Source organism: Crinia signifera, chromosome 4 (assembly GCF_055691185.1).
Source record: "Crinia signifera chromosome 4, ASM5569118v1, whole genome shotgun sequence".
NCBI classification, from domain to species: Eukaryota; Metazoa; Chordata; class Amphibia; order Anura; family Myobatrachidae; genus Crinia; species Crinia signifera.
Genome location: NC_139220.1, coordinates 211,768,259 through 211,784,886, shown reverse-complemented (window position 1 = coordinate 211,784,886; position 16,628 = coordinate 211,768,259). Strand labels below are relative to the sequence as shown.

General features: G+C 43.8%; 1 protein-coding gene across 2 annotated transcripts in view; it reads left to right on the top strand.

The window, feature by feature from the left end:
• The first annotated feature begins 6,180 nt into the window (after positions 1 to 6,180).
• Positions 6,181 to 16,628, top strand: part of HYKK (hydroxylysine kinase) — a 51,053-nt gene continuing 40,605 nt past the window's right edge. For both annotated transcript variants that reach the window (XR_014473480.1, XM_083183722.1), the window contains exons 1-2: positions 6,181 to 6,359; positions 9,320 to 9,674. Coding sequence is in view for 1 of the 2 variants with exons in the window: in XM_083183722.1 (XP_083039848.1) it covers positions 9,332 to 9,674 (343 nt within the window). In the remaining variant the exon portion in view is untranslated. The remainder of the gene's footprint in view (positions 6,360 to 9,319; positions 9,675 to 16,628) is intronic.

The following is a 16,628-nucleotide window of genomic DNA, read 5'->3' as shown; positions in this document are numbered from 1 at the left end:
GAAGTGAGGCCAGGAACTGAACACAAGTACACTCCAAGAATGGCAGATACAGGTGGCCGGACAGCAACTTTACAGCAAACAGATACCAGTACTGCCGAACGGAAGAGATGCCTCGAAGTTGTGGCCCACATGACCATGGCAAAGAAAATGGAGCCATTGGAACCTGAAAGCCCAAAGGCAACTGTGCCACCGCCCAAAGCAAAGGCCACCACAGAAATCCCAAACACAGCTGAAAAGGCCGAAACCTGTCCCAGGGAAGAGAAAACTGGTACAGACCAGGAATACACGACGATTACAGGAGAAGAATTCGTGTGCATGATACAACAGGCCATCAACAGGTCCAGAAAGAGTGGAAAAGGGGCACCACGTGCTCATTGCAGACAGCATGCTGTGATCTAAGGTGCAGTCGAAGGGCCGCCTTAAAAGTTAGGAGGTCTGAGCGATACACGAAAGGGGTGTTACCTGTTCGATATAGGATGTAAACAATACTTGAATGCAAACTCTTTGTAAATAATGTATATAAATTTGTGTACAGTGCTAAGATTTATTAGACATTTGCTATTTACTGTGGCCCCTTTGAAAGGACATTTCGGCCCTATCTTTATGTTTAGAACTCTATCCAGGACTTTTGCTAAGTCTTAAATTGATGCCCGAGGACTGGCATCATTCGAGCAGGGGGACATGTTACACCCCAGAAATTGGGAAGTGTCCCCTCATTCCAACCTGAAGTGCCTGTGGAGAGCCCCTATGTCACCCATTGCCCCAATACAAAAAGGTTTGCCAGACAACCGAGTTACTGGGCAGAGGAGAGAGAGAGCCTGTCATTGGTGGCGCCGAGCAGGTGCCCGCAGCGTGACCTACACCCCCCCTGATGCAAACTCCCTTGGGATTGGGAGAGGGAGCCGGAGTGCGAAAAAGGAGAGGCGTGACTGACCTGAGAGAAGACGCCAGCCATGTGACCCGCCAGACCAGAGGCGCAGAGCCCAGAGACCCGCCGCTTCATCAAGTGGCGTTCCCCCAGCGGCAGAGAGGAGAGGGACGCGCGACCCCCACAGCAGCCGCACAGTCACCAGAGGTCCGGCGGTGATTAACAGATGGGCCGGCGCCGATCCCACCACAGCAGCCGCAGCACGTGAGGAGAGCCGGCGGTGATAGGGTACAGGCAGCGCGCGGCTGGGAGAAGAGACTGCCCGACTCACTGCGGCGGTGATTGACAGGTCATTCCGGCGGCAGTGGGCAGACCGGAGGAGACGGCGCAGGCAGTGAGACAGAGTCTGCCTGGCAGTCCTTGACAGGACCACCATACCCCCCAAGTCTTGGGACGCGCAGGAGAGGAGGTATGTGGGCAAGACATTGATAAAAGTTGTGGCGCTGGTGCAGAGGACCGTGGGGATACTTCTGGCAGTGGGGGAACCTGCAGCACGGCAGCCAGGGCCAGATTTCCCACCTAGGGGCGGCACAGGATTCCCCATTCTCACGGGGGTCCGTGAAATGCGGGAGCGGGGGTCAGCTGGGTGGAATTGCGGGAGGGGGGGCGGGGTCTGCAAATTGCGGGAGGGGGGGTTTGTGGGGGTCCGTGAATCGCCGGACAGGGCGGGCGCGAATTGCTGGAGCGGGGGTCCGCGAATTGCGGGAGGGCGCGAGGGGTTTGGTGAATCGCAGAGGGGGCGTGAATCGTGTGAAGGGGGGGTCGCGGGGGTCTGCGAATTGCGGGAGGGGGGGTTGTGGGGGTCCGTGAATCGAAGGGGCGGGCGAATCGCTGGAGGGGGGCGCAGGGGTCCGCAAAACGTGGGAGGGGGGTGCTGTGAATTGTGGGGGGGGGCATGGGGTTCACAGGGGTCCGCAAATCGCGGGAGGGGGGGTCGTGGGGGGGGTGTGTGCGTCACCTGGTGGCTGTGGAGTAATGGTGAATGGTGGGCGTGTACTGTAGCCCTGGCTGGGCGGGGGGAGGTGATGTCAAGGGGGTGGTGGTGTGTGTCACACTGGTCTTTTCCCTAGGGGGGGGCGGGTTTGTGTAGAACGCTGGGCGGGAATGTTATACACACAGGGGATAAGTGTCTTTTCCCTGGGGGGGCGGGTTTGTGTAGAACGCTGAGCGGGAACGTTATATACACAGGGAATGAGGGACAGATCTGGCTATATATATAAGATATATATATACCCCGCTATCAGTATTTTCATGCACCATGTTTTGCAATTTCACATATAGTTTTTTTATGCACAAGTTGAATAACTTTTGTTGGCAGCGATAGCGGGCTAATCATGTCACTATTTATCATCACTCTTTTTAATTCACAATCCTCTCCTTTACAGCGCATCGGATCAACAACTGCTTTGAAATTTTCCACACAACTTTATTCACACACACAGTGGCTTACACTGTTGATCCGTAGCCAAGGCAATGGTCTCTCCCCCAGCAACGTCATTCCAGCACGCCCAAAGGTGGGCGGCAGGAAGTGAACGTTGTCACTGTACGCACAAGTGATTCTGCTTTCTCTATGAGGTGAGTGTACACGCTTTTTATTTTTTTGTAAGCTGTTTTAAAAAAAAAAGCCTGGATTAAAGGCTGAAACGTCAACCCTACCTTTTGGCTGAAGTTGATTTATTTTCTGTAAGTCCAAAATGCCGCGACCAAGACCCTCGCCTATTCGGGGTCCTACCACGGCAGGTCCCATCCGAGGGCACCGGGCAGCCAATCAGCTCAGGAACCGAGTGCCAGCATCCCTAAACATATATTTTTTATTATTATTATTATTATTATATATTTTTTTTTTTTACACAGCAAAGCATCTCAAGGATCTGACTGACACTAATGGCCATTAATGAGATTGATGGGGGTGTTCGCGATGGAGATTGCGATGGAGATTGCATGTGTGGTACAGTAGTTGATGCAGGATTGCTTGTTATTATTTTATAGGATTTTACAGATTATAGATTACAGATAATTTATTTTATTTAATAACGAGAAATAAAAATAACAACACTATTATTGTTTACATTTGAATACAGCAGGAACAGCTGGTCTTCTTCAATAATGATAAAGATGTATCCACCCTCATCTATCCTCCCTATGGCATGTGGTTTAGTGTGGAGTATAAAGTTGCCAGCAAGTGTAATGCTTATGTTCGTACACCAGATGTCTCTTTTGAAAATTACCATTGTGCATACATGACATCTCCAATGAAATACAGTACAGTAAAATAGTGCTATAATACTTTACTTTATGTTAAATGCTGTATACAGATGTGGAAGCAGACACACAGTGATAAAATGCTTTACAGAGGAGTGCCAAGCTACAGGATAACCAACTGCATACATCCCAACTTTCACGATTACAGCGGGACAGTCACGATTTTCGGGTCCTGTCCCGCTGTCCCACCCGCGGCAGGCATTGTCCCGCTGCGGGGGGTGGCAGTTGGGAGACCCCCCAATCTAATAGAATAGACGCTGTGCGCATGCGCACAGCGTCTATTCTCATATGAAAATGAGGTTGCGGCTAATTAGCATAAGCCGCATCCTCATTTGCATACGCCCGCCCCCTTTTCGGACGCTCCCGCGGCTTAGCCACGCGAGTGTCCCTATTTCCCCAACACAGAAGTTGGGAGGTATGCAACTGTCTTCTTGCGTAGAAGACAATCATATTCATAATTAATTAAACTGCCACCCTGGCTGGATGAAAATAATATTGCTGTTATCAAAATTTACTGGAAATGAGTGGAAATTAATGTTATTGAGGTTATTTATACCATATCAACAAAAAACAGGTCAATATTCTGTAATTTAAGCAGGTTTTTATGATTTTGTTAAAAATAAATTACAGATCCAAAAGCAAAGATATTATAAGAATGTCCATAATGGTACTAATTCTCACCACTGAAGGACTTTTCCTCATTGTCCTCCTTCTCCTCCTCTTGACAAACTTCAGTGCCTGTGGAAAACAATTAACAAATGGGAATTCCCTGAAATACAGTATACAGGAGCAGGACTCAATATTACGTCTGAGACAGTAATTTAAAACGTTTCTTAAAACAGGTCAGAGCAAGTAAAACCCCTTTCACACCGCACATAAATACCGGGTCTCAAGCAGGTTTGCGGTGTGAAAGCAGCTGGAGGAGAACAGGACACACAGTAGCTATGAGACAGTGCAGTGCATATGTAATGAGCAGGACCTGCTCATTACATATGCACATATGTAATGAACGGGTCCCACTTATTACATATGAACATATAAAATGAGCGGTCCCGCTCATTAAATATGCACTGCGCTGGGTCCAGCTAATTATATATGCGCAGAGCGACACCAGCTCAGTGCTCACTGCTGCCTGACTCCTAAAGTGGTTCAGAGCCGTTCACACTGCATAAAAAACGGCTCTGAAACGTGTAGGACTCTACTTTTTACCCGTTTGCAAATACTGGATATTTGTAACCGGTAAATGCAGACTGGCACTTTCACACTGCAGCTCTAACCGTTTTAATAGGCTTAAAAAAAATCAGCAATATACCGGTTAAGAGCATGAGCGTGAAAGGGGTATTACTTTCTCTATCTTCCTCCTTGAGGTCAATGACCTCCTCCTCATAAACCAGGGCCAGGGCTGTGGGGGCAAACCTTCAAGCATTCCCTGAAAACTCACCTCTTCCAGAACTGCCCAAATAACCTTCACCTCCCTTTACTATTCAATGACATCCCCACTATACAGTCCACAAATAGGGCATACAGTACTATACGGTATTTACTCTCTGGCTTTCTCATCCCGAGTCCTGACCTTTGGTCAACATTGATGGTTCACCGTTGAAAAAAGCCAACCCATTGCAAACAATTGGACCATGTACATTTATATCGTAACAAACCATCAATAACACCTCAACCAATGCACTGAAATGCTGTTATTGCAACCCAAAGACACATAATTACAGTATAGTAGCAAAGCAGGACCCCTTAGCTGGGTCCAATACCAACTGCGGGGACAGCAAAGCAGGCGGCGCCTGCTTGGCAGCAGCAGACTTGGTCATTTCAGCCTATGTTCTGTGAAATGAAATACAATGCTGGTAGGTATTACAGTAAAATTATAATTAAAATGTAAACCATACTGTACAGTATACAGTCACATCCTACGGCCATGCATGAGACACAAGACATGTACAGTATGCGACTATGCAGGACCTGACCTAAGGGTTCTAACTGTAACAGGCTAATACAAAAGTGGCTGCGCCCCCCTACTAAAAATAACAATAAAATTTAGGGCATGGCTTTGTGGGGATGGGGCGTGGCCGCATAATAATAACAATTCACATTACACCACACAGTAGTTGCAGTTATTCACATGGGCGTTCCCATGAAAACATTAGGTGTTCCCATGGAAGTCAACCAGTGACATGGGCATAGAGCTGAAAGTTTGGGGGTAGGAGCCTAGCTATGAAGACACACATAGAACATACTATTGGGGTCATTCTAGTTGACTGGCAAAGCTGCCAACTAAACACTGCCTGCCCGCATGAACACCTCCCCCCCCCTCGCACAGCAATATCCCGATTGAATGTGTTCCCATGGGCACTACCCATCACCGCTGCCCCCCACCCCCCACCCACACTTCAATTGTGACTCCCACAAAGTGGCTGCACATGCTCATTAAAGTTTATCTGCATGTGGAGTCGCTAAACATCGCTCCCCTGTGCGAACTCACAGGGGAGCCAATAAACCAGAATCACTGTCATCTGTTAGCAGCGAGTGAAACTACTTTACATCTCTTTCTCTCTCACACAAGCACAAACACAGAGGCACTCACAAGGTAGAAGACTAGCTTTCGAAGAATTTGCTTTGAGCAAGATTACTAGTTTCTAATAATAAGAGAGTGAATAGTAATGGGAAACATAAGACCATCAGTAAGCTCCATAGAGCAATCTAGTTTACATTGTCTTGCATTCAATATATTTGTAATGACTGCTTCTTGGAGCAGCAAGCTACATTCATTAACTATGAACACAACACTTTCAGCTCAGCTTGCTTACACACAAAGGACCAATGTGCAGATTGGTTGAATATTTATCAATACAGTATCAGACCGCAGGTTAAAGTAACATGTCATGGATATGTAGCAGTGCTGCCCTGTTTATTATATCAAGCATGCAAAGTTCACTTCTGCCTGTTGCATATTATAAAATCCGCAGCTGTTCCCCCTCCCAGTTACTGGCCAAGAGGCTGCTTTGTGAGCGGCCTGTTGTGCCCCAGCTTTCCAAATCACATAGTTCTCTACAGCACAGCCTCTGAGTGTTTCCTTTACAGTCATCTGGCAACGGAAAGTATTTCCCCTTTGGAAGCATTGAGCACAAGAGTTGTTCTATGAGACGGTCTCAAATCCAAGGTACAGTATGTTTTTAATATAAAGAGATTCTAAAGCATGAGTTAAATAATCTGCATTTATTGAAGGTTTTTTTGTATCGTTAGTTTAACTCCGTTCATGCCAGTAACCAGCTGCTTTGAGACTTTAATTCTTGATTTCATTAAAGCAAGAAATAAAATTACACCATGTATACACAAAAGTACAATGTTACATAGTAGGTAAGGCTGAAAAAAGACTTGCGTCCATCTAGTTCAACCTGGTATAGATATCCATTGCTGATTTGGTAGGTTCTGGTATTTTACAGACAAATTATATTTCTTATTTTTACCCATGGATGTTTTTCTCCAGTAAATGTTTGTCCAACTTTGCCTTGAACGCATTTAATGAGCCAGCCGTTACCACCTCTCTGGGAGGTGTTCATTTAATGTTCATTTAATTAAATTAAAGGCTTCACTCTGGCAAGTACTAGAGCTTCATGCTGCTAAGGGTTCTTGGCGTATGGATACTGTTACATGCAGGAATTTTACAACTTAAAGAGGAACATCACACATTTTAAATACATCCAGTAGCAGTAGCCAGTCTTAGTAGCAGAAGACAGTACCAGCAGAAGATAGTACCAGTCCCAGAAGCCAGTACTAGTAGCAGAACCCAGTACCATTCTCGGAAGCCAGAACCAGTAGCAGACAATAGTACCAGCCCCTGAAACCAGTACCAGAATCAGAATCAACTTTATTGGCCATGGGTGCTTGTGTACATTAGGAATTTTTTGTGGATATACAGCATCAGTAGCAGAACTTAGTATCAGTAGCACAAGATAGTATCAGTAGCAGAAGCCTGTACTAGTAATGGTAATAGCGCTACTTATACATAATGCCCACACCTGTTGCCAACATCAGCAGCACTGCCTATACGTAACCCCCATATCAGTTGCCGACAATAGTAACGCTAAATATACATAATGCCCACACCAGTTGATGACAGTAATAGCGCTGCTTATATGTTATGCCCAGACCAGTTACCGACATCAGTAGCGCTGCCTACAGATGGAGCACCTCTCAGCCAGCGCCAGGGCTTGCCAGAATGCCCCAGCTGGGGAGCCAGGGCTCCATATAACTGGGACGTATGAGCATCTCTCACACACGCGCGTCCCAGTTTCCGGGCAGTGGGGTAAGCGAACCCTGCCTGTCTCCAAATCAGGGAGACAGGCAGGGTTAAGGGGGTGAGGGGAGGTGGCAGCGATCGGCGGGGAGGCGGCAAGGACCACCGGGGATCTCCGTTGGAAGGGGACGCTCGAGCGTCTCGTGCACGCATCCTCTTCCGGCAGCTGGCGATCTGACCGCCAGACCCCCGCTGAATAAAGGCGGCTCCATCTGTATGCGTAACGCTCACACCAGTTGTCTACAGTAGTAACTTTGCCTATACGTAACGCCCACACCAGTTGCCGACAGTAGTAGCATTGCCTATACATAAGGCGGTTCCATCTGTATATGTAACTCTCACACCAGTTGACAGTAGTAACTTTGCCTATACATAATGCCCTCACCAGTTGCCGACATCAGTAGCACTGTCTATACGTAATGCTCACACCAGTAGTAATTCTACCTATACGTAATGCCCAGGGCTGGACTGGCCATATGGCACTTCTGGCAAATGCCAGAAGGGCCAATGGCCTGTGTGGTAAAAATGCCATGGCCGATTTTTGGTCCCAGTCCAGCCCTGGTAATGCCTACACGAGTTGCCGTCAGTAGTAGCTCTGCCTATACATATGCCCACAACAGTTGCTGTCAGTAGTAGCACTGTCTATACGTACTGCCCACACCAGTTGCCTTCAGTAGTATTGCTTCATATACGGAATGCCCACAGCAGTTGCTGTCAGTAGTAGCGTTGCTTATACCTAATGCCCACACCATTTGCCATTAATAGAAGCGCTGCCTGTATGTAACGCCTACACCCCTACATCAATTCAGTTTGCACCCCATTTCTGGGACTGGTGAGTGTGGTGGTTTCCTCTATTTATGTGTTTGGGTACTAAAACTGTGACAGCTGCCCCATTAGTGCTAATTCAGGAGTTGTATTGGTGATTGTCTCACCTTTAAAAGCCATAAGGTATTTGGCAGATGAGCTTTACACCAGGAAACAAGCACATGTTCATTTTAGCCATAATGTGTCAGTAGTTGCCAGGTTCTTTTAGAGACTAATTGTTAGAGTAGGACTTGCAGGGAAATGGAGTCCCTTGGCAATAATTCATGAACTAAAACCCCATTATTTATTTGATTGTATATTAAAGTGAGTTAGTTTATTATGGTGTGTGTTGTGCCCCCTGTTTCTGTATACTGTATATACCTATATCTGGTCAGAATCTGTAACTTCTGGGTGGTGATATACTGTATGCTACCCAGTAGGATCTCTAGCATCTATCCATCTGTCCAGTAGTTCCTCTAGCATCTGTCTTTTTCAAGGCGGCAGGCATTTTTGGAGGGACATTTTCAGCAGATTCCGTATGGACAGCCAGACCCATTGGAATCTGCAGAGACTATGACACCCCACAGCGCCATCTCCCCCCAAGCCACCACTGGGGCTGCAGTGCCATTGCTATGCCACTGACAGAGAGATAATACATAACTCATTTTCTTTCCAGGTCACTCAGAAACAAAAAATTGTCTACATTTCATAAACGGTCCCTAGAAGTATATTTCTTACAAAAAATTCCATCTACAGACACATATGATCTTGCTAGCTGGAGGTGCAAGCAGGCTACTGTAATTGCGCATTGTGAACCTGATTCAGATAAAGCCGAAACCTAGTATCGCAGCTGATTATCATCAGACTGTGCTAAATTTGCAGTGCATTCCAATCACTGAAAAAGATCGTTATTACCTAAAACTGTGGGTTCCACAATGTTAGTTTGTGCTATTGCAGTATTCTTATTTTGAAAACCAATTTCACTGCTGTATAACACACTATTTTTTTTTCATTTGCAGAACTTCTAAAGAATGACTTCAGAAAATGATTCTGGAAAACCATGCATTGCCAGTAAGCCTGGACTGAGCGAAGTGCAGGCCATTAAGCTGGTGGAGATGCTTTATGGCTTACAAGTAGCAACTGTGAAGTCTCTGCCCAGTTACGATGATCAGAATTTTTACATCCAGACTTGGAGTGAAGGGACAACTGCACAAACAGAGTATGTTCTAAAGATCACAAATGGTGACACCAGTAAGAATACAGAGCTCATTGAAGCACAAACATATGTCATGAAGTTCTTGTATGATGAAGGACTTCCTACACCTAATCCGGTGTTTACAAATTGTGGTAACATTATGTCTATAGAGGCTATAGGTAAGATATCATGTAAAAATCATCTATTGCTTAAAAGTGAATGTTCACATAAAATAATAACTTATTGTATATAATGTAGTCTACAGGTTCGCGAAACATTGCTCCCCAGTGCAAACGTGCAGGGGTGCGATGCAATCATTATAACCCCCACAGTGCATGTTTTGCAGGTCTCCTCCGAAGTTAAGTAATTTTCTTCAATCTTTCAAAATGTGTCAGTGAGTAATGAATGCACCTGTGCCCCTGCCAGGTGATCTGGAAAATGTGAACTGTGGGGGGGGGGGGAGGGGGGGCGCCTGAGGACAGAGTCTGGGAACCATCCATTTGGATCGCTTTTACCCCTTTCACTATGCACAAATAACCCACGTCACTGTGTGGTGTGAAAGGGCCATTTGAAAAATAAACAATAGCAGCGCAAATGCCTGGTCACTCCCGGGACTGACTTGTTTCCAAATCCTGGGTGCCACCTGACATTTGCGATTTGAAAACCGCACTACATATAGTAGCAGGGCCTTTCTACCTATAAAAAGGATGTTAAATTTGCAAAATTTGTCAGTAAGGGTCCTCATATTGGAGTTTACACTTGTAAAATAAAGGATTTGATTAATTGCAATTCAACATATGTAATGTATTTGTGGTCTAAGATAGGTCGGTAAGACAAAAAGATGTTTGAAGATTGGGGTTCTCGAACATCATAGAAACATCAAACATGGCATAACTAAAAATAGTCCCCCAACATTTCAAGGACCATCATAAGTGTGATTCTGCCAGCCTAAAAGTAAAAAACATAGAATGAGTACATTAAAGGAAAAGAGATGGTGACTTAGATAAGCTCTTCCTAAAAAGAGAAACATATGGCCTCAATGAAGGCTATGAAACTACCCTCTTTATTAATTGAAGATTTTGTGTCCCTGTTTTGCTTATAGTAATCATGTTTTTTTTGTTATGTATGTGATTTTTTAATATTATAATTAGGGATGTGCACCGGACACTTTTCGTGTTCCGTGAAACAGTTTTTGGTCTGGATCTCACGCAGTGTTTTGGATCTGGATCTGTTCCAAAACACCACCATTTTCATGTTTCGTGTTTTGGGTTCTGATTTTTTTTTAAAAACCATAAAAACTGCTAAAATTGCAGAATATGTTTTTTTTTGTTATCTCCTACACCAGTGGTTCCCAAACTTTTTTGCATCCCGGCACCCTAGATTATCAGAATATTTGTCACGGCACCCCTAGGTGCAAAGTTGGCTACCGAGAATTTCAGAAAACAATATTAAATTAAATATGTTGTGCTTATATGTCATCCTTAGGTCCAGTTATGTAAATTCACTTCTATTTTATCCACATTTTAAAACTGGAAGCCACAAGCACTGATTTTGTCTAATACATTGACCATAAATATTTTGAATCGGTTTTGGACCACCAAACCGAGGCACCCCTGCAAGTGCTCCGAGGCACCCCAGGGAGCCTAGGCGCACAGTTTGGGAACCCCTGTCCTACACTATTATTAACCTCAATATCATTAATTTTCACTCATTTCCAGTCTATTCTGAACACCTCACAATATTGTTTTTAGGGCAAAAGGTTGCACCAAGGTAGCTGGATAACTATGCAAAGCTACACAAGTGGGCGGCACAAACACATGGCTCATCTAGGGGTGGCACTGCAGCAGCAGACAGGATGGCTGTTTAAAAAACTAGGCCCCAAAAAGCACATAATGGTCAAAAAAAGAAGTGCAAGATGGAATTGTCCTTGTCCTCCCACCCACTCTTATGTTGCGTAAATAGGACATGCACACTTTAACAAACCAATCATTTCAGTGACAGGGTCTGCCACATGACTGTGGCTGAAATGATTGGTTTGTTTGGGCCCCACAAAAAAAGAAGCAAGTCAACTCTCCCTGTACAAACTGGCTTTATAGAGGCAAGATGTCGTCCTCATCCAATTAATGTTGATGAACATCAGGTTCCCCGCTGCACTAAAACTCTATCAGAGTACACACTGGAGGGGGGACAACTCAGGTAAAATAGAGCCAGTTTGAATTTGTACAGGGGCTTCCAAACTGCCTTTTTTGTCCTGCCAGTACAGGTAAGGACTTTCTGACATGTCTACTTGGATGCTGTCACCAACGTAATACTCCACCACAGTAATGGTGGTTGCAATGCCGGACTGTCCCAACACCCTTGGACTCTCCTTGGGGATTTGTGATACTGTGTCTTTAGAAGGCTGAGTTGTTTGCTGTATTTTTGTTAACAGCTTAACTCTTTTTACATTTCATGGGGGGGGGGGGATGAGGGCTGTGATCTTCGTGTGAAGCTGGACCACTAGTCAATAACTTTGGCCAGGCCCTTAGCCATTCCTTGCCACTCCGTGTGGTAAATGGCATATTGACAAGCGTACATTTCTCCTCCAAGGATTTACATTTCTTTTTTTCTTAAACGTACTCTTTTGCCTTTTTGGATTTTGGTCAACAAAATTGTACCTATGATTTACCCTGGCATGTTCATACCCTGCCTGCTGAAGCTGGTCAGTATTATATGCCCTCCAGCAATCCGAGTATATCACAGATCCGGAAGCGACATGTGTGTTTATAGCAGCCATCAGGGTAGCGTCATCTCTCCTTTCCACAGCGGTTAGAAAGCAGGCGCCTGTCTCCCTGCAGATTCCACCAAAAACCCATTGCTGGGGCAGCATCCTCCCAACATGGTATTTCCGCTTGATGAAGAGGCTCTCGTCAACCTCCACCACCATGCCAGGGCCTCCAATTTGCCTCTGAAGAAAGGAGATCCATGGCACACACCTCCCTCAGAAGACTGTTGTACTGCACAGTTGTTTTGATCGACATGTGCAGCTCCCTCTGGCAGAACAGTACACTGGTCATCTTCTGTGAACATGAGTAGAGAAACGGATCAGGGTCAGGAAGGGTAACCGGCACCCCGGGAAACAGTGGGCCGCGCGAACACTGACCTTCTTCCTACATGATTTTATGTGGCAGCGCCATGTCCCTTCCTTCAGAGACAGCCTCATTGGCTGGCCGATCACGCAATTCTGCGTAACGGGCAGCAAGTGATGTTGTTGCCAAAACACCACAAACACTGTTTGCTTTCTTACTAATTAATCAATTATTTCTATCAAATAAGCAACATTGCCATAGTTATCACCATGTGATAAGAGTCCTATACTTTTGGAAAGACTCAAATTTTCACTTGACTAATTAACTATCAATTTATTATTGTCTATTTACTGCTCAGCCAGTGTAAAAGTTTGTTTTCTGAAAATATGACAGCTTAACCAAATATACACAATTGGAAAATTATTTTGCAATGTGTTGCCAAAAGATATCTTAGGATATCCATCAATTTGTGCCACCTTTCCTTGTCAGAAAATTGAGTGTGCATATTGAATTGCTATGCATACCACATGAGTGATTAACATATATTTCTGAAAGGCAATATTTGGGTAAAAGCACTCCTTTAGTGTTATCTAATCCTTACATTTGTTTTTTGGTGTTTTGTTAGTGTCATTGTGTGTCTATTTTATTCTGAAATCATTTTTTGATAGCAATAAAAGTTAAGTTTTAAACTTATTTTTCAAAGCAGTGCCCCCCCCCCCCTACTTCTACTTGTATGTGTATATACTCTCAGGGGAGCACCTCCACTAGCCATTGTATGTACTGAGGCGCCCCATTGCATGATAGTGGATTCTTCATTTGTCACTCATACTATTATCCCTATTCGTGTTCAGTGCTTGTGCACTGGTATCGTCCCAAGTCCTCTTTTCCGTGAATTAACACATACTGTACATGAGGGATAAGAATTATCAGCTTGCCAGCACAGAATAGTAGACACATCTGTCACAAGTATACTTCAGGCACTTAGAGTCTCACTGTGTGGATGCGTACTCTGGCATGCACAGCCGGTAATCACTAGAGAGGCAATCTTCAGAAGTGGAGGAGTGTTTGCTGGTTGCCTGGATATTTTGTTCTTGCATCACAACGATAGGCCATGACCAACGCATTTTTTATCCGGTTACGAAGTTGAGACCGTGACCGGATGAAACGCATTTGCCTTGGCCTATTATTCCCTCATGTTGCACCCTGTATTTCTCTCTCTCTGCATTTGTATTAGGTGGACATTGCTGAAGACCCCTTGGTGCCCCAAATTTCAAAATCACTCTACGCATTTTGTCCTGTTAGGAAGCTATGTGATGTACTGATGGTCTTTATGGGGTTCTTTTTGTGTGTGAAATCTATTAACTGGCAATTTTCAGTTGGTTTTGCCTTTTAGTACATTCCTGAATTTTAGGAGAATTATTTTAATCTTTCAGTTTCAAACCTAACATCTGTACATTTAAGCTTAGTTCAGTATACCCAGTAAGTACATTAATTGTATTATTTATAGACATTGTTTAATGGCACTTTAATTCAGAATTATTTTATTATTTAAGCTAGTTCAGGTTTAGAGTTTCTGTTTTGTGTATTATTATATCATTCACAAAATTAAGGGTAAAGTCCAGCAGATTTGTCCCTCCTGCAATGGGTCATTCCAGGTAGTTTGGTATGTGATGCTGAAGGGGTTAAAAGAGGATGATGAGAGAGGGTTAATAATGAAGCATGCTGGAATAATGACTGATGAAGTTTATGTGTTTATGGGGAACAATAGAAGGCTAATGATGGTGGAAAGGATTTACTTTATTATTATTATTATTATTATTATTATTATTATTATTAATAATAATAATAATAATTGTATTTGCTGTATATAGCACTCTTTCACTAATAGGACTCAAGGTGCTTAACATATAGAATGAATGTAATACAGTACAGGAGCAACAAAGTACAGAAAAGCTTTTTATAAACAATACTTAAGGGAATGAAGGAAATGCTTGCGTAAACAGGAAAGTCTTGAGTCTGTTTTTTTGAAGACTTCTGGAGTTCCATAGAGTCGGAGCCGCATGGCTAAAAGATCGACCCCCAGATAAATTATGGGAGAATCTAGGTACTGCTAAAAGTCCTTCATCAACAGATCGCAGTAACCTACTGAAGTGAGACAGTATGGAATCAGAAGCTGCTTCAGGTACTTTGGGCCTTGGTCATGTAGGGCTTTGAAACTCAGTAAGTTGATCATGAAATTACTCCCCATTTACTGGACAGCCAGTGAAGGGAGTAGACAATGGGAGTAATGTGGCTAGAACAGAGCTAGTTGGTTAACAGCCTGGCAGCTGTGTTTTGTACCAACTGTAGTTGGTGCAGTTCTTTTGCTGGGAGACTAAGTTAGAGGGAATTGTAGTAATCCAAACAAAATGATCCAAATCCATGTATGACTTTTGGCAGATCTTCAGAGGTAATTAAGAGTTTGATTCTGGCTATGTTCCTCAGATGAAAAAAAGAGGAGTTGATAGTGGCTGATATCTGATGTAAGTGTCAAGTCACCATCCAGCACCACGCCAAGATTAAACACATGGTCAGAGTTTTGTAACTCTGCAGTCTTGTCCTTTGATGTTAAGGCCCTATCAAGAGGACCTTTGTTTTATCAGGATTCCAACTCAGCCAACTGGCACTTATCCATTCCTGGAGCTCAGCTAGACATCCATTTAGGGTTGTTATTGGGTTAGTGCCGGAAGCAAAGTACAAGTAAAGTTGTGTGTCATCTGCATAGCAGTGGTAGACCAGGCCATGACACCTAATTATTTCACCCAGTGGAAGCATGTACACTGCAAAAAGCATGGGGATTGTATAGAACCTTGTAGGATACCACATGACACTGGCACTGATGAAGATGAGTACACTCCAGATGACACACTTTGTGACCTGCCAGTGAGAAATTATTTGAACCAGCATAGTACTGTGCCATCCAGTCCACAGAAATTTTTCAGGCAATCAAAAGCCCATGGGCCACAGTATTGAATGCTGCAGTGAGATCCAGAAGGATTAAGATTGAACAGTCACCTCTGTCTCTTGCCATCATAAGACCGTTTAGCACATATTCCAAGGCTGTTTCAGTGCTGAATCCTGATTGGAATGGATCATACATATCATGAGTGGTCATGAGGGTTTCCAGTTGATTCGCAACCACTTTTTCTATAAAATTTCCTAGAAAAGGAAAGATTGATTCCAGTTGGTAGTGCAAGTTAATGGAGAATAATAGAGGGTTAATGATCAAGTATGAGTAATTAATGAATAATGATGGCAGGTTAATGATAAAAAATTAATGGATTAAAGTTCACCTTTAACAAAATGAATAAATAACATTATTGGGTTTAAATACTATTGAAATGTCATTTTTATATTTTTTAGAATAAAAAACTATTGGAAGCAACTGTATGAGTTCAACAATAAAACATATTTCATAGTAAAAAATAATGTATGTAAATAAAACAAACTCACATTCCTTAAAAAGGTGGGTACTTGTGTAATATCTGGGTGCCCGATTTTTTCATTGTATTGCATTGCATTGCATCGCATGCAATATAGTGGCATACAATTCATGCAATGCGATTTTTCATTGTAAAGACCAGATTTTTAATTGTATAGTCACCCATGGGTGATTTCATACCCCCACTATCCAACTACGCATGGAGTTGACTTTATATAGCGTGGCGAGCGCATCGAGCCACCGAGCCCGAAGCGTGGCGAGCGGACGCAGAATACATGTAAAGTAATCCGCGTCCGCTCGCCACGCTTCGGGCTCGCTGCGCTCGCCACACTATATAAAATCAACTCCATGCGTAGTTGGATAGTGGGGGTATGAAGTCACCCATGGTTGACTATACAATTAAAAATCAGGTCTTTACAATGAAAAATCGCATCGTATTGCATTGCATTGCATTGCATGCCTTAAGTAGTGGCATGCAATGAAAAAATCGGGAGCCCAGATAATACACAAGTACCGAAAGGTGCAATCATATAAGGATAACTACAGTATATATAACATTTAAAATAAACACAACCTCATTATAA